Below are 23,802 nucleotides of genomic sequence, written 5' to 3' on the forward strand. Positions count from 1 at the left end.
CATAATTGACATTCTGGTGTATTTTACGGTCATAGTTGGTAAGTGGGAAGCGCAAGTTAACATGTTACTGTTAGTTCATAGCAACCTGAAGTGTGATCATAGCCAAAGAACACTTCCTTTTAGTATGTGCTAAAGTAAATGTTGTGACGGTCTTCAAAGTTCTAATGAATTACAATCACTGCGAAGCATTTTTTCCCCACTCTCCCTTACAGCTTTATTGCCAAAAATTACTTAATAGTGAAAGTCCCTTTTCAAAGGGGAGTTCAAAATGTTATGAACATAAAAAATTACGTATTTCAATATTTTTCATCAACATAGTGCTCTGGTTCTTCATTAACACTGCTCTGGTTTGCAGCAGAGAAATCTGATATGCAATAGTTTCTTTGCTGCATTATGGTGTATGAAATTTGTTCTCTTTTAAAGGTGGATGAAACACATGGGGTGGGATGTTAATTTGCACCAACGTTCTCTAAAATTATTTTTAATGGTGAAGAATCGAGGTGCCTTCTTACATTGGGGGGGCTAGCCAGATTGTTATAATCTCCATAGAGACTGATAAAGTTTTTTAACTCCCAGTTATTAGCTGAAAGAATGACGTCAAGATTTCATGTTTTAAAACTCCTCCTGTATCAAATGACTGAAAAACACTATTGACTAAACATTATTTCCTTTTGTAGGCAACTTATACTTTAAGATATAGAAATAAATGGTTCCTTGTTACTTATCACACAATGCACTGTCCATGGAATTGCAGTTCTTATAACAAACAGTTCAGTTGTTCCCAATGGGTTGCTTTTGTTTTTACTTTTCCAGCTGGGTAAACTCTAATCCTAGAAATGTCTCTTGCTGTGAAGGTTACAGAATCATAGAATAGTTCAGCACAGAAGGAGGCTATTCTGCTCATTGTGCCTGTGCTGGCTCACTATATTTCTTTCTTTAGCTCCAAGCTAGGCAAATCTTTCAGCCTCCTTTAATTGCTCAAAAACTCAGTCTTCAATTCGAGCACGAGCTCTCACCTGTGTTCTGCATAGTAAATGATAGAATCAGCATTTTCTCTGCTCAAAGTGCAGGTTGATAATGTCTTTTGCTCTTTACCTCTCTGGCTCCAGACCTCACAAGACAAAACTGCAACCTTTGCCTGTCTATGATATTCCTGGGTTTTTAGGAAAGTCTGTAACCTGATCTCAAAATGGCTTCCTCTATCCTTTTCTCCAGGGCAATGGAAAACACATTAGCATTGTATCCAAGTAGAAACACTGATTAGTTATCTTTGATCCCAACTCCCTTTCATCTTAGAAGTAAATGGATAGTTTACAGCACTACTGTTTACAACTTGATACTTAACACTTCTCTGAGACTTTGAGAGACTCAGGGCCTACACATTGTAGACTTACAAACTGCTGTTATTATCACAGAGATAAAAACAAAAAGCTACTGCGGATGCTGGAAATCCAAAACAAAAACAAAATTACCTGGAAAAACTCAGCAGGTCTGGCAGCATCGGTGGAGAAGAAAAGAGTTGACGTTTCGAGTCCTCACGACCCTTCAACAGAACTGAGTATAGTTAGGAGAGGGGTGAAATATAAGCTGGTTTAAGGTGGGGGGTGGGGAGGGGGCGGGGAGAGAGAAGTTGAGGGGGGTGGGTGGTTATAGGGACAAGCAAGCAGTGATAGGAGCAGATAATCAAAAGATGTCACAGACAAAAGGATCAAAGAGGTGTTGAAGGTGGTGATATTATCTAAGAAAAGTGCTAATTAAGAATGGATGGCAGGACACTCAAGGTACAGCTCTAGTGGGGTGGGGTGGAAAGACTGACAAGGTATTAGTTGTATATTTAAAAATAATGGAAATAGGTGGGAAAAGAAAAATCTATATAAATTATTGAAAAAAACAAAAGGGAGGGGGAAGAAACGGGGTGGGGATGGGGGGAGGGAGTTTAAGATCTAAAGTTGTTGAATTCAATATTCAGCCCGGAAGGCTGTAAAGTGCCTAGTCGGAAGATGAGTTGCTGTTCCTCCAGTTTGCGTTAGGCTTCACTGGAACAATGCAGCAAGCCAAGGACAGACATGTGGGCAAGAGAGCAGGGTGGAGTGTTAAAATGGCAAGCGACAGGGAGGTTTGGGTCTTTCTTGCGGACAGACCGCAGGTGTTCTGCAAAGCGGTCGCCCAGTTTGCGTTTGGTCTCTCCAATGTAGAGGAAACCGCATTGGGAGCAACGAATGCAGTAGACTAAGTTAGGGGAAATGCAAATGAAATGCTGCTTCACTTGAAAGGAGTGTTTGGGCCCTTGGACGGTGAGGAGAGAGGAAGTGAAGGGGCAGGTGTTGCATCTTCTGCGTGGGCATGGGGAGGTGCCATAGGTTGGGGTTGAGGAATAGGGGGTGATGGAGGAGTGGACCAGGGTGTCCCGGAGGGAACGATCCCTACGGAATGCCGCCAGGGGGGTGAAGGGAAGATGTGTTTGGTGGTGGCATCATGCTGGAGTTGGCGGAAATGGCGGAGGATGATCCTTTGAATGCGGAGGCTGGTGGGGTAATAAGTGAGGACAAGGGGGACCCTATCATGTTTCTGGGAGGGAGGAGAAGGCCTCACGCCTCATCCGCCCTCACGCCTTCTGTTGAAGGGTCGTGAGGACTCGAAACATCAACTCTTTTCTTCTCCGCCGATGCTGCCAGACCTGCTGAGTTTTTCCAGGTAATTTTGTTTTTGCTGTTATTATCTCCTAGCATAAACACCTTGCACCTTCCTTCCAATAAAACAACCTGAGCCCCTTTGATCTTTAACAACGAAACCACCAAGCTTACTTTCAGGCAGGCTCCAGCACAGGCCACATGACCCCCTTCATCTACCATACATTTAAAGCTACTGCCCAAATTATAATAATAAACCAAACGACCCAGTCCTAAAACATAACCTTATGAACCTCAATTGTAACAAGATCAATCACAGTAGTGTTTTTCGGTCATGTGTACTCATGAATAGTTATCCTTGGATCATGTTTTAGTCATTCCAACATAGAATTAGATTGGCTCAGTTACTAGGGCTATCACCTTTTAATCACAAGGTTTGGCTTTACATTTAACTCCAGTAGCAAGGAGGGTTGTTGAGGGCATGCATTTGATATAGTCAATGGATTTTAGCAAGTTTTTTGATAAGATTGCACACGACAGACTGGTCACGAAGGGAACAAAGGCAAAGTGTCAAATTGGAACCAAAATTGGCTCAGAGGCAGAAAGCAAAGGTCGGTGGATGTTTTTATGACTGGTATTTATCTCTCTTTATCCTTCAGCCTGCCAAACCCCAGTTTCCCTCTCCACAGTTTTGCTTACCCCATAATCTGGCATAAAGACAGAAAATGCTGAAAATACTCAGCAGGGCAGACAGCAGCTGTGGAGAGAAAAACAGTTAATATTTCATGTCTGTGACCTTTCATCAGAATTGGCATGATGCCAAATCCCAGCATCCTACCACAGTACTGTCTAAAACAAAGTTACCAAAATGCAGATAAACTGCGCACCCCTAGTCTGCTAAATACCAGATATTTAACCCCAGCTGTTAACATTGTGTAGACTATCTTGTATATTCTCAACTTTAAAACCGGTAAGAGGTAACAATTAAAGAAAGAACTTGAATTTATATAGTGCTTTTTACAACCTCAAAATGCCCCAATGCTTTTTACAGCTGATGAAATACTTTTGAAGTGTAGTCCTGTGGTAAGGTTGAAAATGCAGCAACCACTTTATGCACAGGAAGATCCCACAAAATCAATCTGATTTTAAAAAAAAACTAGATAATCTGTTTTAGTGATGTTGGTTGAGGACAGTATTGGCTAAGACCACCCATCTTCTTAGAATAGTGCCATGGAATTATTTATCATGAGAGGGCATATAGGTCTCCTGTTAAACATTGCGTTGATAGTGCAGCTCTCCCTCAGCACTGCACTGGAGTGTCAGCCTAAATTTTTTTGTTCAAATCTCTGGAATTATACTTGAACCCACAACCTTATGACTGAAAAACAGATGTGTTGCCCACTGAACCATGGCTGACCTTGTTTATTACTTTAATGCAGCCCTGTGACAGTGGCCGTTACTGTTTGTTTCATGCTTCTGTGACTGAAGGGTGAAAGCTTGGTTGATTGGGCAAAGATGAAAATAAGCTATATAAGCTTTCTTCCCCCCAAGGCAGGACACTTCTGAAAGGGCTCCATTTGGGATCCAAGATAGAGTTTGCCAGTTGAGAAGACTGAAACTTAGCTAAACCTGTGGGAATTTGATTCTATTTGGCTGCCTAGCATTGTGTAGTTGTTGATGACAAACAGAAGTAATGAATACATCTGTTTATGCTGTTTTTGCAGTGACTCTGTGCTGGAGCTTTGTGTTATGCCAAAAGATGAAGACATCCTGCAGCTGGTAAGTTTTATGGTGTTCATTTTGCTGCTTGCAAGGTGGGTTTTTTGCGAGTTGAAACCTCTCTGTTTTGCTGATGTCAGTATAAGCAGATTGCTAAGATTTTTGGTCATAGCTGGGCTCTTCCAAAGCTCAAGTTTAACATCCAGTATTTACCCTTGGCTACCTTGGTTATTGTCTTTATTGGGATATTGAGAGTCTAGCTTAACATTCCAGTTAGAGTAAAACTTTATCTGACATTATATTTGAAATGTTACTCATGAAACATAATCTTCAGTGCTTCCACTATCCATGGCCTCAATCACTGCAAAAAGTTTTGTGAATGATGAGAAACTAGTGGGAGTTGGGGCTGAATTACTTGTTTTCTCTACTCTCCTCTGGTTTGCTTCTTCCTGGTAAGATCAGACTATATTGAAATAGCTAGCTTGCTGGCTCAGAGCTCCCTGATGCATCTGTTTTCAGCTCCAGCTGCTGGACTCGCCATACTCCTGAGAGAACTAGCAATAATGTTCCCCTTGGAGCAGAAGTAAGCTATTTATCCTTCGAACTTGTTCCACCATTCATTGAGATTATGACTGACCTGTGACCTAATTCCATTTAACCACCTTTTCTGTATATCCCTTGCACCTTTGGTTAACAATAATGTATTAATCTCAGATTTAAAGTTAACAATGGATCTAGCATCAGTTGCTGTTTGTGGAAGGGAATTCCAAATTTCTGCCACACTTTGTGTGAGAAGTGTTTATTTATTCACCCCTGAAAGTCTAGATCTAATCTTTAGACAATGGCTCCTCTTCTGGACTCCCCAATCAATGGAAATAGTTTCTTTCTATTTTCTGTATCTGTTCCCTTTTGATATCTTGAAAACTTTGATCAAATCAACCCTTAACCTTCTAACTTTGACAAATCTATTGGAATTTTTCGAGGATGTAACTAGTAGAGTTGATGAGGGGAAGCCAGTGGATGTGGTTTATTTGGACTTTCAGAAGACTTTTGACAAAGTCCCACATAAGAGATTAGCGTGTAAAATTAAAGTGCATGGGACTGGGGGTAGTGTATTGAGATGGATGGAAAACTGGTTGGCAGACAGGATACAAAGAGTAGGAATAAATGGGTCTTTTTCTGAATGGCAGGCAGTGACTAGTGGGGTACCGCAGGGATTGGTGCTGGGACCCCAGCTATTCACAATATATATTAATGATTTAGATGAGAGAACTAAATGTAATATCTCCAAATTTGCAGATGACAAAGCTGGGTGGGAAGGTGAGCTGTGAGGAGGATGCAGAGATGCTTCAGTGTGATTTGAACAAGCTGAGTGAATGGGCAAATGCATGATAGATGCAGTATAATGTGGATAAATGTGAGGTTATCCACTTTTTGGTAGCAAAAACTGGAAGGCAGATTATTATCTGAATGACTATAAATTGAGAGAGGGGAATGTGCAACGAGACCTGGATGTCCTTGTACACCAGTCGCTGAAGGTAAGCATGCAGGTGCAGCAGGTGGTAAAGAAGGCAAATGGTATGTTGACCTTCATAGCCAGAGGATTCGAGTACAGGAGCAGGGTGCTGCAATTATACAGGACCTTGGTGAGACCACACTTGGAATATTGTGTGCAGTTTTGGTCTCCTTATCTGAGGAAGGATGTTCTTGCTATAGAGGGAGTGCAGCGAAGGTTTACCAGACTGATTCCTGGGATGGCGGGACTGACATATGAGGAGAGATTGCATTGGTTAGGATTATATTCGCTGGAGTTCAGAAGAATGAGGGGGGATCTCATAGAAACCTATAAAATTCTCACAGGACTAGACAGGGTAGATGCAGGAAGGATGTTCCCGATGGTGGGGGAGTCCAGAACCAGGGGTCACAGTCTGAGGATACTGGGTAGACCATTTAGGACTGAGATGAGGAGAAATTTCTTCACCCAGAGAGTGGTGAGCCTGTGGAATTCGCTACCAGAAAGTAGTTGAGGCCAAAACATTGTATGTTTTCAAGAAGGAGTTAGATGTAGCTCTTGGGGCGAAAGGGATCAAAGGATATGGGGAGAAAGTGGGAGCAGGCTATTGAGTTGGATGATCAGACTCGCAGGGCCGAATGGCCTACTCCTATTTTCTATGTTTCTATGTTAACTTCCAGGGAATACAACTACTTTGAGTAATCCCTCCTTGGGGTTTAGGCATCATTCCAGCAAATCTACGCTGCACTGCTTCTAAGGCCAATATATTCTTCCTGAAATGCTCACAGTACTGCAGATGTGGTCTAACCATGGCTTTGCATAGCTGAGGCGTGTCTTCTATCCTATTGTGTTCTAATCCTCTAGGCATAAAGGCCAGCATTCCACTAGCCCTTTTGATTATATTATGTATCTGTTCATGATATTTTAATGATCTATGTACCTGGACCCTCAAGACTCTTTGGACCTCCACTGTTTCTAGCTTTTAACCAAAAAGTACCCTGTTCTGTCCTTTTTAGGATAGTTCTATCCTCTTTGAATAATGGATGGTTTCATATTTGCCTATATTGAAATCTATTTGCCACAGTTTTGTCCATTCACTTAACCTATTAATGTCTCATATGCTTCCATCTACGCTGCTTAGAATGCCATCCATCTTTGTGCCCTCAACAAGTTTGGATATGTGGCTTTCTATCCCATCATGTAACCCATTAATAAATATGGTGAATAGTTGAGGCCCCAATACAGTGGTACCACTAGTCACAGAATACCTTCCCTTCTCCCTACTTTCTGTTCCTGCCGCTCGGCCAATTTTCTAGTCAGGTGAATAATTTGCCTTCATTTCTGAGAGTTTCAACTTTAGTGAACAGCCTCTTATGGAGATAATCAAATTCCATCCATAGATATTACCCAACCCCTCCTGTCCCCTCTCCGTTGGGATGCGACCTACCCTTTACAAAACCAGGCTGGCGCTCTGATCAGGTACAACTTTACATGGTCACCCTATCTTTAATTGTACACTTTAGTAATTTTCTGACAACAGATGTTAGGCTAACTGGTTTATAATTCCCTGATTTTCTCTCCAACACCTTATTTACATAGCGGAGTGAGATGTGCAATTTTCCATTCTAACGGAAAAGTTGCCAAAACGAGAGAATTTTGCAATTTTTTCAGTCGCCTCCTGTATAATCCCGAGATGGAAACTATCATGCCCCTGGGGATTTTGTCACTCTTTAATGCCATTATTTTCTTCATTACTGTTGTTTTGCTTATATTAATTTTGTTGAGTCCCTGTCTTTGATTCAATATTAGTGTTCTTGGGGGATGATGTAAAGTAATTATTCAACTTAAAATGCTGGAAAAACTCAGCAGGCCTGACAGCATTTGTGGAGAGAGAAACAGATTTAACATTTTGAGTCTGCATGACTCCTCTTCAGAGCTCTGAAGAGGAGCCATCGAAATGTTAACTCTGTTTCTCATTCCACAGATGCTTTCAGACCTGCTGAGGTTTTCCAGCATTTTGTGTTTTTATTTCATATTTCCATCATCTGCAATATTTTGCTTTTAAATATTCAACATATCTGCCTTTTTTCTTATTTTGATGGACAGCATCACCATTATCAGTTTTCAGGGAGCCCACAATGCTTCTGACCACCTTCATCTTTTCTAATATAATTGTAAAAAAAAAAAATAATTTTTGTTGCTTTTTGATATCCCATATTCACTTTCATACTCGCTTTTTATAGATCTGATTAATTTTGTCGCCCTTTGCTGATCTTTGTATCTTTTCCATTCACCAGGATCTGTGCTATTTTATGTTTTTTGTTTCGTTTTATGTTGTCTCTTATCTCTTTGGTTGCCCATGGCTTTTTTGGGCAAGTAGAGCTATTGCCCCTTAAGGATAACTGGCCCTCCCATTGAACTTCCCCAAATGCCAACTGTGACATGCTATATTTTGAATGCCATAATGTTTTTGCATCCATTGCTTTACTTGGTAGATAGTCACAAATATTTTGGGAATTTTAGTACAGGATCCAAGACTTTTGAGACTCAAAAGCCCCACTCCACCACAAAAGTACAACATGGTATGTTTTGAATCTTAAGCTGTCCAATTGTTACCATTAAAAAAAAACTATCCCGTTTTACTAGAATATGTCAATATTATTCTTCTGATTTATTAAGGTTGAACTAATTTATCTGTTGAAACCTTGGAAACAATGTACTCCATGAAATCTTTGTCCAATCCATTTTCCTTGGGCCCATGAGTTCTGAGGTGGGACTTACCTGGTATCTTTTTCAGTTTAGTTGCCTCTCTGTACCCTCTCCACAGCTAGGCTATCTGGACTTTCATGCATCAAATACTTCAGGCATGCCCTATCCTGTACAGGTTTGTGAGGACTTTCATTAATTTGTCATAGCCCAAAAGTTCTTGTTTGTGTTTTTTGAAACTGCTGTCATATATTGTATTGATGAATTCAGTGCATTATTCATCATTGTTGCCAAAGCATCTTCTGTGGTATGTCTGGTAATCTGTAGCTCATTTTATCTTTCTTCCCCACCCTCATTTGGTCAGATCAAACGGCTTCTTGCTCTTGTTCACCCAATCTAAATCCACTGTGTTTAATTCATTTTTTGCCCTGATACTTAGTAAACCACACCGCCCCCCCGCTCCCCCACCCAACCCCACGATGTTTTGTAGTACCCTTGGTTGTTTCTCTTCTAACAAATTCTTTCTGCCAAATGTAAACAATAATGCCATTTGCACTTAGCCTTGAGACACCCCATTCACCCCTGCCTTCCATTCTGATGCAGTTTTGTGTGTATTTTTTGGGGGGGGGGGCAGGATTTCTGACTACTTTCTAATCAAATCAGCAGCCTTCCTCCCTGCCCATTCCTTGCATTCAGAGCTTGTAACCTAGTCTTCTGTGTGGCACTGTATCAAAATCTTTGCCAACATCTAAATGATTGATGTCTCCTTATTCACTGGGCCTGTTATCCAGACAGAATTTTCGGATAAACCTTCCCTCTCTTGAAGCCCTGTTGATCTCTTATTAATCCACATTTCTCTAGGCGCTTTATTATTTTCCCTGCTGGATGGTCCCTGCTGGATGGCTGTGTTGTTTCTTTTTCTCTATAAATTTTCATTGCATATGTCTTTCTGCAAACTTTAGGCAATAGTTCTGTCTCCAGTTAATCCCTAAAAATAATCGTGAAGATGTGAATGATTTCATTAGCCAGTTCTTGATGGAATTATTTGAGAGATGTAATGAGCTGTTTGTAATAACATAACATTGCTGTATATCTGTTTTCATGGAACCTGGAAGTGATACAATAATAAGGCTTTCAAAGAATCTAATCAGCCGTAAGAACAATATTTAAAGGATAGTCAATTAAGCTCATGAATGAAATTACACCTAGAACTTACCCCAAAACAGCTTCTTAAATATGATACGCAGCGTGTGGATTTTGTTCTTGTATTCCTGCAAACTATGGCTGTTATATTAATCCTAATGGCCAGTGTATTTGTTTTAAAATGTCATTTGCTCAAAGGATTATCAATCTTGCAAAAAGTTACCATAAAATTATTGATGATTTATTTTTTAATTCATTTGTGGGATGTGGGTGTCACTGGTTGGGCCAGCATTTATTGCCCATCCCTAATTACCCTTGAGAAGGTGTTCGTGAGCTGCAGCCTTAAACTGCTGCAGTCCCTGTGGTGTAGGTACATCCACAGTGCTGTTAGACAGAGTATTCCAGGATTTTGACCTAGTGACAGTAAAGGAACGGTGATATATTTCCAAGTCAGGATGGTGATGGGTTTGTGGTCGTGGGTTTGGAAGGTGCTGTCTAAGAAACCTTGGTGAGTTTCTACAGTGTATCTTGTAGATGGTACACACTGCTGTCCCTGTCCATCGATGGTGGAGGAAGTGAATGTTTGTGGAAGGAATGCCAATCAAACGGGCTGCTTTGTCCTGGATGGTGTCAAAGTTCTTCAATGGTGTTGGAGCTGCACTCATCCAGGCAAGCGGAGAATATTCTATCACACTCCTGACTTGTGCCTTGTAGATGGTGGACAGGCTTCAGGGAGTCAGGAAGTGACTTCCTATCCGCATGATTCCTAGCCTCTGACCTGCTCTTGTAGCCACAGTATTTATATGGCTAGTTCAGTTCAGTTTCTAGTCAATGGCAACCCCCAGGATGTTTATAGTGGGGAATTCAGCAATGGCAATGCCATTCAATGTCGAGGAGCGATGATTAGATACCCTGTTGTTGGAGATGGTCATTGCCTGGCACTTGCCACTTCTCAGCCCAAGCCTGGATATTGTCCAGATCTTGCTGCATTTGGATATGGACTAGTTCAGTATCTGAGGAGTCATGAATGGTTCTGAACATTGTGCAATCATCAGCAAACATCCCCATTTCTGTCCTCATGATGGAAGGAAGGCCACTGATGAAGCAGCTGAAGATGGTTGGGCCTAGGACACTACCCTGAGGAACTCCTGCAGCAATGTCCTGGGATTGAGATGAATGGCCTCCAACAGCCACAGTCATCTTCCTTTGTGCTAGGTATGACTCCAACCAGCAGAGTTTTCCCCCTGATTCCCATTGACTCCAGTTTTGCTCGGGCTCCTTGATGCCTCACTCGGCATGGCCAAATGTTTGCAGATTAACTGCAGTTTTATTGCCTTCTCCAGCTGACACTTTTTGTTGCCAAAGCCATCGCTCAAAAATCCTTTGAATCCTCTTTGCCTGGCTCCTGTCCTAAATAGTCAAGTTACCAACTTTTCTCCAGAGAAATCTGACTTTGGCTTAGTCTTTTTGCCCTAACTGTAATCTTGGTGATGTTAGTAAAGTACTACTTTCTATTCCTCAGTTCTATTCACCTAGGTCCGTGGCACCTTCCAGTAATTTCACTTTGAGATGTCTGCTTCTGACTTCGGGCTGGATTTTCAATTAATTGGCGACACTCTGTGAACCTTTAAAAATGGTGGATGGGATCTGATTCCCAACACCATTCCTTGCGTCTCCAATTTTCACTAGCATGGGCGAAGGGTGCAGACAAAAGAGTCAGCACCCTGCATTCCCTATCTGCCTGGCTCCATTGCAGGGCAGGCATTTCCCACTGCCTGCAATATTTTGTGAAGTTGGGCCAGCTCCTCAAGGACTTGTGGTTCATGGCCCTTAAGAGGGATCATGAACCATAGTCTGGATGCGAGAACTAACTTCCAAAAGGTCTTTCTCATGCCCCCCATGCAACTCATGCCCCCACCCACCTCCAATGGCCCCTCATATATTCTCCATGCCAACCCTTGCTCCTCGACCCCTTGCCAGTGGCCACTCATACCCCATGCTAATCTATTCCCCATCCACCAAACCCAATAGCCCTTCATACCCTCCATGCCAACTCATAGCACTTCCAGACCAATTCGGTCAGTATACAGCCTATACAGAACCACTAAGCCCTATAGTAACAATGACATATGTGGAAAAACTTTTTTTTTTTAAAGCCATTTATAAATTCCTTAAAAAACTGTTGTTACCACAACCCTCTTAAAGTGTCAATCAACCAGATCTTTAAGTATCAAAGGCAGAAACTTTAAATACCTGACACCCATTCATCTTGTGTAAATAAATCTTGAGCCATTGACAAAATAAAGTTAAGGTAAAAAGTTGTCAATCAAGAAACGCTTTTCCTTGTGTGCACCTATTTTAACAAACTAAAGGATGTCTGGGATGCATGAGACTTGGCTGAGAGTTCAAACTGCCATTAGTTTGTTGAAACAGGTGCACACAAGGAAAAATGTCTGATTGTCAGCTTTTTTTCTCAGAACTATTTTGACAATGACTCGATGTTTATTTATGCAAGATGAAGCAGTGTCAAGTGCTTGTAGTTTCTGCTGTTAAGGCCTGGTTGATTGACACTTTTATCAGAGTTGTAGTAACGGAAGTTTATGAATGGTTGTTTTTTTTAAGCTTTTTCACAAATGCCATTGTTAGCATGGGGTTCATTGGTTCTGTATAAAATGTATGTTGGGTGGTATTGTCACTGGACTAATAATCCAGAGACCTGGATGGTAATGATCTGGTGACCCAGATTCGAATCCCATCACGGCAGATAGTGGAATTTGAATTCAATAAAAATCTAATTAAAAGTCCAATGATGATCATAAAACCATTGTCGATTGTTGTAAAAACCCATCTGGTTCATTAATGTCCTTTAGGGATGGAAATATGCTGTCCTTACTTGGTCCAGCTTACATGTAACTCCAGACCCACATGTGATTCAAGACCTACAACAATCTGGTTGACTCTTAAATGCCCTCTGAAATGTTCTAGTAAGTCACTCACTAATTATGGATGGGCAATAAATGCTGGCTTAGCCAGTGACGCCCATATCCCATGAATGAATTAAAAAAGGGGCCTGGAAGTGCTATGGGTTGGCATGGAGGGTATGAGGGACTATTGGGAGTGTGTGGGGGCAGGGATTGGCATTAATGAAGCAGGGAGGGCTGAGGGGATCTGATGGATGAGGGCTGGAGGGCCTAATATCGAACAAAACAACTGGGACAAAGTCGGGGGAACCGAGACGGGCCTTTTAACCAGCCCACCCGGGCACTTGGCAGCTCCTGTGGCTACCTCTGAACCGTTTCCAGAGGCAGTGGGCCTGACTCTATCCTGCACCCCCTCAGTCCACCGGAATGAAAATGGCGCCTTGCAAGGCACTTTTTCCCCCCAAGGTGGGCGCATTGAGCCAGGAAATTTCCTGACTCCTACCCGCCTGAAACATGAAAATCCAGGCCTTTTATCTCTAACCTTTGCTTAGTCTTCACACTCTCTTAGGAGACCTTTCCTCCTTGGAAATTTTGTTTATTTTCATTCTATTCCTAAAAATTATGATTCTGCTTTTCCTTCAAATTTTTGAGCTATAGTCCTTGCAACAAACCTTCTAAATTTCCAAAAACTGCTGTAAACTCCTGTTCATAATCCACTATTGTTAATATGACTTTTGGTATTATATAGAACTCTTGTTGACAATGCTACATATATTTCTCTCTCTTTACTTTCTCCAATCCAAGCATGATTTACTTGGAATTGAGGTCGCCCAAGGATCAGCTCTGGGTTTGCTTTACTTCTGAAATATATCAGTGATTGGCTTAGGCTTAGAGAACACAACTTTGAAATTTGCAGCAGCACAACAGTAAGGACTTTTAGATGATGGAGATGTAAAAGATTCCAGGAGAACATAGACCGGAAGTGGAATGAGAAGACTGTTGGAAGATGTAATTTAACATGGGAATGTGTGAGGCATTACATTTTGGGAGGTAAACAAATAGTATAAATTCAATGGGAAGATGCTGAAGTTTGTGAATGAACAGAAACCTAGAGGTTCTGTGAAAGTGCAAGCACAGGTAGATGTCATAATAAAGAGCAGTAGCATTTTGGGCTTTATAAATGGGGGAATAGAACACATGAGTTTAAAAAAAAAAGTAATGTTAAATTTGTAACAGGATGAGGTGTATGCTAGTGTACTGTGTGCAGTTTTAGGTGTCCCATTATAGAAAGGGCATTAAAGCTATAGAGAGAATATCTCGTGAAACTGACAGAATCTTAAATATGCACCTAAAGAAATCACTATTGTCTCCTAATAAGTGTATGCTCATGGATAACTGAGTCCTCTCCACTTACTCTTTGTGATAGGCACATTCTTTAACTCTAGTTTCTCTCTGGTTCCAGATTGTAACTTCTCTCCCACTCTATATATCTGACCATTCTCTGCTCATCATCCAACCTTATTCGCTTTCCTGGTAATTATTCTGTTCCACATTCGTCGATTTGCATGCCTACAGCTTTTCCCCCTCAGTGCAATGGCTAAATCACTGCATCTTGATTTTTTTTCCCGTGTTTTCAATAGGTAATTAAATTTGCTTACTTCTTTCAATTCAAGAGATATTGTTTTCATTTTATTCTTCACCTATTGGCAATCTTGCCTTGACTTCCAATGGAGCTCTCACTCCTCAGTTGTTAAAACTGTCTTCAAGAAGCTCATTTTCTTCTTTTGTGTCAAAAATACTTCTTTTCCTCCTGGAGTACTTTATCACCTTGGTTAACCCATATTCCCACGACATCTGCATTGTGCTAGAATTGAGACTCATTGCAGTCTCCTTTCTTTCCAAGGACTATGAAACTCTGGAACTCTTGATCACCTCTGTGTTTCCTGCCTTCTACAATTTGTGTTTAAAACTCAATCACTTCTCTTTAATTTACTTCATTTTCACAAGTCAAGGCTGAAGCATTTGCAACTATCTTCAGCCAGAAGTGCCGAGTGACTGATCGGAGGTCCCCAGCATCATTGAAGCCAGCCTTCAGCCAATTCGACTTAATCCATGTGGTATCAAGAAATGGAGAAAGGCACTGGATACTGCAAAGGCTATGAGACCTGGCAACATTCTGGCAATAGTACTGAAGACTTGTGCCCCAGAACTAACCACACTCCTAGACAAGCTGCTCCAGTGCAGCTATGACACTGGCATCTAGGCAGCAATGTGGAAAATTACTCAGGTATCTCCTGCCCACAAAAAGCAGGACAAATCCAACATGGCCAATTACCACCCCATCAGTCTATTCTCGATCATCAGTAAAGTGATGGAAGGGTTCATTAACAATGCTATCAAGCAGCATTTAACAATAACCTCTTCCTGATGCTTAGTTTGGGTTCTGCCTGGGCCACCCAGTTCCTGACAATTACAGCCTTGGTCCAAACATGGACAGACGAGTTGAACTCGAGGTGGGGTGAGAGTGACTGGCTTGACATCAAGGCAGCGTTTGGCTGTGCCTCAAGGCATCAAGGAATACTAGCGAACTGAAATTAATGGGAATCAGGGGGGAAACCTCCACTGATTGGAGTCATACCTAGCACGAAGGAAGATGGTTGTGGTTGTATGAGGTCATTCGTCTCAATCCTAGGACATCACTACAGGACTTCCTCAGGGTATTGTCCTAGGCCCAACTATCTTTAGTTGCTTCAATGACCTTCCCTCCATCATAAGGCCAGAAGTGGGAATATTCACTGATGATTGTTCAAGTGTTCAGAACAATTCATGACTCCTCAGATAATGAAGCAGTCCATGTCCATATGCAACAAGACCTGGACAACATTTGTGCTTGGGGTGCTAAGTAGCAAGTAACATTTGGCCACACAAATGCCCAGCAATGACCATCTCCAACAAAAGAGAACCTGACCATCTCCCCATGACATTCAATTTCATTACCATCACTGAATCCTCCACTAACAACGTTCTGTGGGTTGCCATTGACTAGAAACTGAACTGGACCAACCATATAAATACTGTGGCTTCAAGAGCAGTCCAGAGGCTGGGAATTCTGGCAAGCAACTCATCACCTGACTCTCCAAAGTCTGTCTACCATCACCAACAAGGCACAAATCAGGAGTGCGGTGGAATACACTACACTTGAATGGATGAGTGCAGCTCCAACAACACTCAAGAAGCGGGACAACAGCCAGGACAAAGCAGCCTGCTTGATTGGCCTCCCATCCACCACCTTCAACATTCACTCCGTCCACCACTGATGCACCATGGCAGCAGTGTTCACCATCTACAAGATGCACTGCAGTAACTCTCCAAGGGTCCTCCAGCAGCACCTTCCAAACCTGCGACCTCTACCACCCAGAAGGATAAGGGCAGCAGATGCATGGGAACACCATCACCTGTAAAGTCCCCTCCAAGACCCACACCATCCTGACTTGGAAATATATCACCGTTTCTTCACTGTCGCTGGGTCAAATTCCTGGAAAGTCCTTCCTAACAGCCTGTGGGTGAACTTAGATGTACTGCAGTGGTTCAAGAAGGTGGCTCACCACCACCGCCACCTCAAGGGAAATTAGGGATAAGCAATCAATGCTGGCCTAGCCAGCGACACTTGCATTTCGTGAAAGAATAAAGCAAAAAAAATGACTCTTAACCTTGAAGATTTCCTACACTATGGACTTTTCCCTTTCATCGTTCTTTCTCAATAGAGAAAGAATAGTAATAAGCCTGTTAACCTACAACTCTCAAACAGTTAATCATCTCAACATTAAAAGCTTCTGTTAACTGTGTATCTACCTCTTAATTCCTGTTGAGCAAAATATGTGATGCACAATACAAGATAATATATTTTTACAGTAACCAGCTCTTAAAACTCATTATTTAGTGATAGCGACCACAACATGGTACAATTTAAGTTTGTTATGGACAAAGAAATAGACAAGTTGCAAAAAAATGTTTTGGATTGGGGGAGAGTGGATTTTAGTAAAATAAGGCAAGATCTGGCCAAGCTAGACTGGGAACAGCTACTCGTGGGGAAATCTACAGAGGAGCAGTGGGGGGCATTCAAAAAGGAAATGGGGAGAGTACAGGCTTAACATGTTCCCTCTAGGGTGATAGGAAGGAGTAACAAGCCTAGAGAGCCATGGATGACCAGAGATATTCAGGATACGATGAGAAGGAAAAGAGAGGCTTTTAGCAGGTACAAGGAAAGCAAATCAGCGGAGGCATTAGTGGAGTACAAAGTGCAGGGTGGGGCTTAAGAAAGCAATTAGGAGAGCAAAGAGGAGATATGAAAAAGGTCTGGCTGGTAAAAGTAGGGAAAATCCCAAGACATTCTATAAGTATATCATTGGGATGAGGATAACCAGGGAAAGAGTAGGGCCCATAAGGGACCAAGGGGGCAATCTATGGGTGGAGCCAGAGGACATTGCTAGAGTGTTCGACCAATACTTCACATCCGCCTTCATCCAAGAGAATGAGAATGAAGGTATGGAACTCTGGGAGAGAGACTGCGAGGTCCTTGAGCAAATTGATATCGGGAGTGACAAGGTGTTGGCAGGCTTAAAAGTGGACAGATCTCCAGGTCCGGATGATTTGTGTCCCAGACTGCTGAGGGAGGCAAGGGAGGAGATCGCAGGGGCTCTGACCCAAATTTTTAATTCCTCTCTGGCCATGGGGGAGCGACCAGAGGACTGGAGAACAGCTAATGTGGTTCTGCTATTTAAGAAGGGTTGTAGAGATAAGCCAGGGAACAAAAGGCCAGTGAGTCTCACGTCAGTGGTAGGGAAACTAATGGAGAAAATTCTGAAGGAGAGAATCTATCTCCACTGGGAGAGGCAAGATTTGATCAGGGATAGTCATCATGGCTTTATCAGAGGGAGGTCATGCCTAACAAATTTGATTGAATTTTTTGAGGAGGTGACCAGGTGTGTAGATGAGGGTAGTGTAGTTGATGTGGTTTATATGGATTTCAGAAAAGCCTTTGACAAGGTCCCACATGGGAGACTTATAAAGAAGGCAAATGCACATGGGATACAGGGTAATCTGATCAGGTGGATTCAAAATTGGAGGATGTAGGAGAAAGAGGGTGATGACAGAAGGATGCTTTAGTGACTGGAAGCCAGTGTCCAGTGGAGTACCACGGAGATCTGTGCTGGGTGCCCTATTATTTGTCATTTATATAAACGACATAGATGACTATGTGGGGCGTAGGATTATTAAGTTTGCGGATGACACAAAGATTGGCCAGGTGGTTAACAGTGAGGTTGAGTGTCTTGGGCTACAGGAAGATATAGACGGGATGGTCAAATGGGCAGATAAGTGGCAGATGGAATTTAACCCTAAAAAGTGTGAGGCAATACACTTTGGAAGGAGTAATTTGACAAGGAAGTATTCAATGAATGGCATGACACTAGGAAGTTCTGAGGAACAAAGGGACCTTGGCGTGTGTGTCCATAGATCTCTGAAGGCAGAGGGGCATGTTAGTGGTGAAAAAGGTATATGAGACACTTGCCTTTATCATCGAGGCATAGATTACAAAAGTAGGGAGGTCATGTTGGAGTTGTATAGAACTTTGGTGAGGCCACAGCTTGGTGAGCACAACTGTGTGCAGTTCTAGTCGTCACATTATAGGAAGGATGTGATTGCACTGGAGGGGGTGCAGAGGAAATTCACCAGGATGTTGCCTGGGATGAAACATTTAAGTTATGAAGAGAGGTTGGATAGACTTGGGTTGTTTTCGTTGGAGCAGAGAAGACTGAGGGGCGACCTGATCGAGGTGTACAAGATTGAGGGGCATGGACAGGGTGGATAAGGGAGCAGCTGTTCCCCTTAGTTGAAGTATCATTCACAAGGGGACATAAGTTCAAAGTGAGGCGCAGGAGGTTTAGGGGGAGTGTGAGGAAAAACCTTTTTACCCAGAGGGTGGTGACGATCTGGAATGCCCTGCCTGGGAGTATGGTGGAGGCGGGTTGCCTCACATCCTTTAAAAATATCTGGATGAGCACTTGGCACGTCATAACATTCAAGGCTATGGGCCAAGTGCTGGTAAATGGGATTAGGTAGGTAGATCAGTTGTTCCTCACGTGTCAGTGCAGACTCGATGGGCCGAAGGGCCTCTTCTGCACTGTGAGATTCTGTGATATGACAGAGAAGTCCCCATTTCATAGTCTGTTGCACATTTTTCTCCAATAACTGAGTTAAAACATAGCAAGGATCTTCTGATTACATCATCTTTCTAATTTGGTCAGTATGGTGACTAAACAACTGTCAGCTGATGGCTTTGGATTTTTATAGGAATCCTCGAGTAGTTGACGTGACTTAATAATGAAGCAGTTCATTTTGTCATTGAAGAGCAGCAACACCAGGAGCTTGGCGAGACAAGGGTATAATCTAGATAAAAGGGAGGCTGTGAAATGTATGAAAAGATTCGACTAGTCACAAGAAAAAATTGACTTGAAGAAATTTGCCATAAATGAGAGATGCTTTCTGGAAAGATTTTCAGCTGTAGCAGGTGAAGCAATGTTGTAATAAAGCTCAATATTGTAGTACTGTGCATGATACACCACCCTTTACCTCATTGGTATCTTCCAGAGAAGTCAGAGTAGTTATATTTATAGCTTACTGAATCCAGCATCAACATGACAGAATGATTCTGTCGCTGTACAAGTTAACCAGTTTGTGCTGTGGTTCCTTTGATTTTGGCTAGCTACAGTTTGCAGAGACCTCACAACAGTGGTAAGATTGCTATAGGAATTTCTTTTAATTTAGTAAAATGATTATTTTGTATATTATGAACATGTCTTGCATTGAAATAATGGCCCCAATATTTACTTTGAGCTGGTAAGAGAGTGGCTGGGAAGATTAGAATAGGAAACCCAGAACTCAGCAGGATGTCATTTTAAATTTTTTTCAACAAGCTTCCCGCCCAACAGCCAGCCAGATTGAGGGTGGACAAATTGGGCATTGTGGGAGTAAGGGGGTGGGTGGGTGGGTGGGGGTGGTGGCGGTGGTGTGGTGATTAAGGACATTGCAGGGTTTGGTGAAATATGGACAAAAAGCAGGTGGGGAACTCTCAGGATAGGAACATCGGTGGGGGCGCTGGTATTGGGGCAGATCAGATATCTTGCAGGCAGGGAGAAATCTGACACCTTGAGGGTTTACTGATGGTGGGGTCTGATAATGTGGAGCTGAGCTTGTTGGGCTTAAGCGAAACATTTTGCTATTCCTCTGGCCCACAAACAATGCAATAAAGATATTTGCCTCAGGGTTTGGCCCGTTTTGCCTCCTTTTTCCTGCCACGGTTTCAGAGGCGGAGGCATGCTGGTCATGTGTTTAAAAATAAAATTGCAATTAAAATACAGCCTCCTTTTTAAAACATTTTGGTGACTACTCTATCCTGGGAGCGAGTTGATTGACCAGGCCCCATTAAAACTGGAATTAAGCAGGTAGGATTTGAGAATTTTATTTTTTTACTTTCCCACCTGCTCCAATCCACCCATCCTTACACTGGATCATAAGAAACAGAAGCAGCAGTAGGCCAATTGTTCCCTCATGGTTATTCTGATTGTGACCTTAACTCCACTTTCCTGCCTGCTCCCCATCCTTGCCTGCTCCCCATAACCCTTGACTTCCTCATAGATCAAAAAAACTGTCTAACTCAACCTTGAATATATTCAATGACCCAGCCTCCGCTTTCTGGGGTTGAGAATTTCAAAGATTAACTACCCTTTGAGAGAAGAAATTCCTCCTGATCTCCATCTTAGAAACAAGGCCCCCTAATTCTAGATTTCACCCATGAAGGGAAGCATTCTCTCAACATCTATCATTTGAAGCTCACTCGATCTTATGTTTCAGTAAGAGCACCTCATTCTTCTAAACTCCAGTGAATATAGGCTCAACCTCTCCTCATAAGGGAACTCCTTCATCCCAGAATTAACCTCTTGGACTTTCTCTGAACTGCCTCAAATGCAAGTTTATCTCTCTTTAAGAAGACCAAAACTGTGCGCAATGCTCCAGGTGCAGCCTCACTAATTCCCTGTACAGAAGTAGCACTTTTGTTCCCACTTTTGTACTCTATCTCCCTTGTAATAAAGGATAACACTTTATTTGCTTTCCTAATTACTTGCAGTACCTGCATGCTAACTTTTTATGAGTCATCTACAATGACACGCAGATCCCCCTCCTGCAGAATTCTGCAGTCTCACTCCATTTCAATAATAATCTGTTTTTCTATTCCAAAGTTGACAACCTAACTTTTCCCACATTATGCTCCATCTGCCAAATTTTTGCCCACTCAATCATTCTATATCCCTTTGCAGACTGTGTCCTCCTCACAAATTGCTTTTCTACCTATTTTTCTATTGTAAGCAAATTTGGCTCAAATACACTCTGTTCTTTAACAAGTCATTGATAGAGATTGTAAATAGTTAAGGCCCCAGCACTGATCCCTATGGCACTCTACCAATTACAATTTGCCATCCTGAAAATGACCCGTTTATCCCGACTGTTTCTTGTTAGTTTGCCAATCTTTTATCCATGCTAATATATTTTCCACAACACCATGAACCTTTTTGTGGCACCTTATCAAGTGCCTTTTGCAAATCCAAATACATTACATCTGCCAGTTCCCGTTTTTCTACTCTGCTTGTTGAGAATTCAAAGAACTCTGATAAATTTGTCAAACATGATTTCCCTTTCACAAAACCATATTGACTCTGCCTGATTGTATTCTGATTTTCTAAATGTCCTGCTACTACATACTTAATAATGGATTCCAGCATTTTCCCAAAGACATATTGGCCTAAAGTTTCCTGCTTTGTGTCTCCCATCTTTCCTGAATAGAGGTGTTATATTTGTGGTTTTCCAGTCTGCTGCGACATTCCCAAAATATGGGGAATTTTGGAAGATAAATACCAGTGTACCCACCCTCTCCACAGCTGCTACTTTTAAGACCTTCAGATACAGGCTATCAGCTCCAGGGCTCTTGTCAGCCTTTAGTCCTATTAGTTTTCTTAGTACTTTTTCCTCTGGTGATAGTGATTGTTTTAATTTCCTTCCTCCCTTTTGCCCCTTGATTTTCTACTATTCTTGAGATGCTTTTTGTGTCTCCTACTGTGAAGACAGATGCAAAGTACTTATTCAAAGTATCTGCAATTTCCATGCTTCCCATGATTAATTCCCCAGTCGTATTCTCTTAAGGGATCAATGTTTAATTTTAGCTACTACTCTTCCTTTTTATATACTTGTAGAAGCTTTTGTTGTCTGTTTTTATATTTCTTGCTAGTTTGCTCATATTCTTATTTCTCCCTCTTTATTTTTTTTAGTCATCCTTTGCTGGTTTCTAAAATTTTCCCAATCTTCTGGCGTGTTCCTAATCTCTGCAGCATAATATATCTTTTATGTCAATTGGATACCATTGTTAGGAAATAGAGACAGTTTAAGTTATATTTGTATTTTGTGGGTGTTAGGAATGAGTTTTAAATTTAATGTTTAAGTTTGATTTGTATTTCTGTATGTGTGTGTGTTTAGAAAGATCAAATTGAGTTTTAGTTTCACTTTAAAAAGGTGCTTGCATTTCTAATGAGGGTTTATGACTTAAGAAGTTAAGCAAACACAAGGTAGAAGAATTGGGCTGCTGCCGAGCAACAGCGGCTCGGAGGCAGGTTCCTCCCACAGACAGCCACACACACGCGCACGCACACACACACACACACGAAGAAAGACTGCAGTTTGTTTTGGAAGCCGTTGGAGTCCAGCTGGCTTTGAAGTTGCTGCTAGGAGAGACTGGAGCAAAGGGGGCAGATAGCTAGCCCTAAGCTAAGGAAAACCCCAAGAAATCCAGGGAGTGGAATAGGAGAAAGCCCAAAGAAGACCTTCTAATCAAAGGAAGGACAGGAACCTGGAAAAGGTCCTGTTAAGTGAAGTTAATAGCGAGGGGCAGAGAAAGGCTTCAAGTTTAAAGCTTCAAGCTGCAGAAAGCAGATTTAAAGTGAGAACAGCTTACAAGAGGCAAGAAGCTCCCAAGAGACAACTGAAGGTCTGTAACTCTTTGCTATGGGCATGTGAAGCAGTGGTGTACTGTTAACGCTGAGTTGGTGAAAGAGTATGTGTGGAGGACAGCTTGGATGCATGTGGTGACCCAGGAGAGAGTAAAAAATGGGGAGGAGAGTTCAAAACCCTGGAGGTGAACGCTTGTGGAAGGCGTCTGAGAGAAAGCGTCAGTTTGGGGGAGAATTCCAAGGTGAGGTCTTGGAGAGTGGAGATTGGAAACACTTGTTCACGAAGCGCTATGCTGATTTCACTGTCTGCCCGCCTTCCTTAAGATTAAAATTGCCCGGGATGACATCAGGGATTCGTCCCGATGTCATCCTGCGTCATTTTCCCCTCGGTGAGCGGGCCCCACCCCCAAATCGCCGAGGGGAAAATCCTGGCCCATATCTCTGTACTGGCTCTCATCATACCCATTTAATTCTATTTGTGTTATCAATTCATCAGTCTTGCTACAAATTGCGCATGAATTCAGATAGAGACTTTAATCCTGTTTTTTTACCATCTTTCCCTACTCTGACCCTATTTGCTTATGCAATCTTGTATTTGTATGCTGTGTCCATTCCTGTCGCTCTCTGGTGAACAATACTCAGTGCTGCAGCCTCAATTGTTTACAATTTATATCAATGATTTGGATGAAGGGAGCAAAGGTATGGTTGCTAAATTTTCTGTTGATACAAAGATAGGAAGTTAAGTTGTGAAGAGGACATAAGGAGGCTGCAAAGGGATATAGATAGGTTAAGTGAGTGAGCAAAGATATGGAAAATGGAGTATAATGTGGGAAAATGTGAAATTGCCCATTTTGGCAGGAAGAATAAAAAAGAAGCTTCTTATCTAAATGGTGAGAGATTGCAGAGCTCTGAGATGCAGAGCGATCTGGGTGTCCCAGTGCGTGAATCACAAAAGATTAGTATGCAGGTTTAGCAAGTAGTTAGGAAAGCTAATAGAATGTGAAAATTTATTGTGAGGGTAATTGAGTACAAAAGCAGGGAGATTATGCTTCTGAGAGAATGTTTACTAGACTGGAATGAGATTGTTGTCTTATGAGGATATGTTGGACAGCCTA

At 42.0% G+C, this 23,802-nt stretch overlaps 1 protein-coding gene across 2 annotated transcripts in view; it reads left to right on the forward strand.

Annotated features, from left to right (window-relative positions):
- The window catches only part of arhgap21a (Rho GTPase activating protein 21a), a 279,776-nt gene that overhangs the window by 160,536 nt on the left and 95,438 nt on the right, over positions 1-23,802 (forward strand). For both annotated transcript variants that reach the window (XM_078538117.1, XM_078538122.1), the window contains exon 7: positions 4,355-4,409. In XM_078538117.1, the coding sequence (XP_078394243.1) occupies positions 4,355-4,409 (55 nt within the window). The remainder of the gene's footprint in view (positions 1-4,354; positions 4,410-23,802) is intronic.

Source organism: Cetorhinus maximus, chromosome 3, assembly GCF_964194155.1.
Source record: "Cetorhinus maximus chromosome 3, sCetMax3.hap1.1, whole genome shotgun sequence".
Taxonomy (NCBI): Eukaryota; Metazoa; Chordata; class Chondrichthyes; order Lamniformes; family Cetorhinidae; genus Cetorhinus; species Cetorhinus maximus.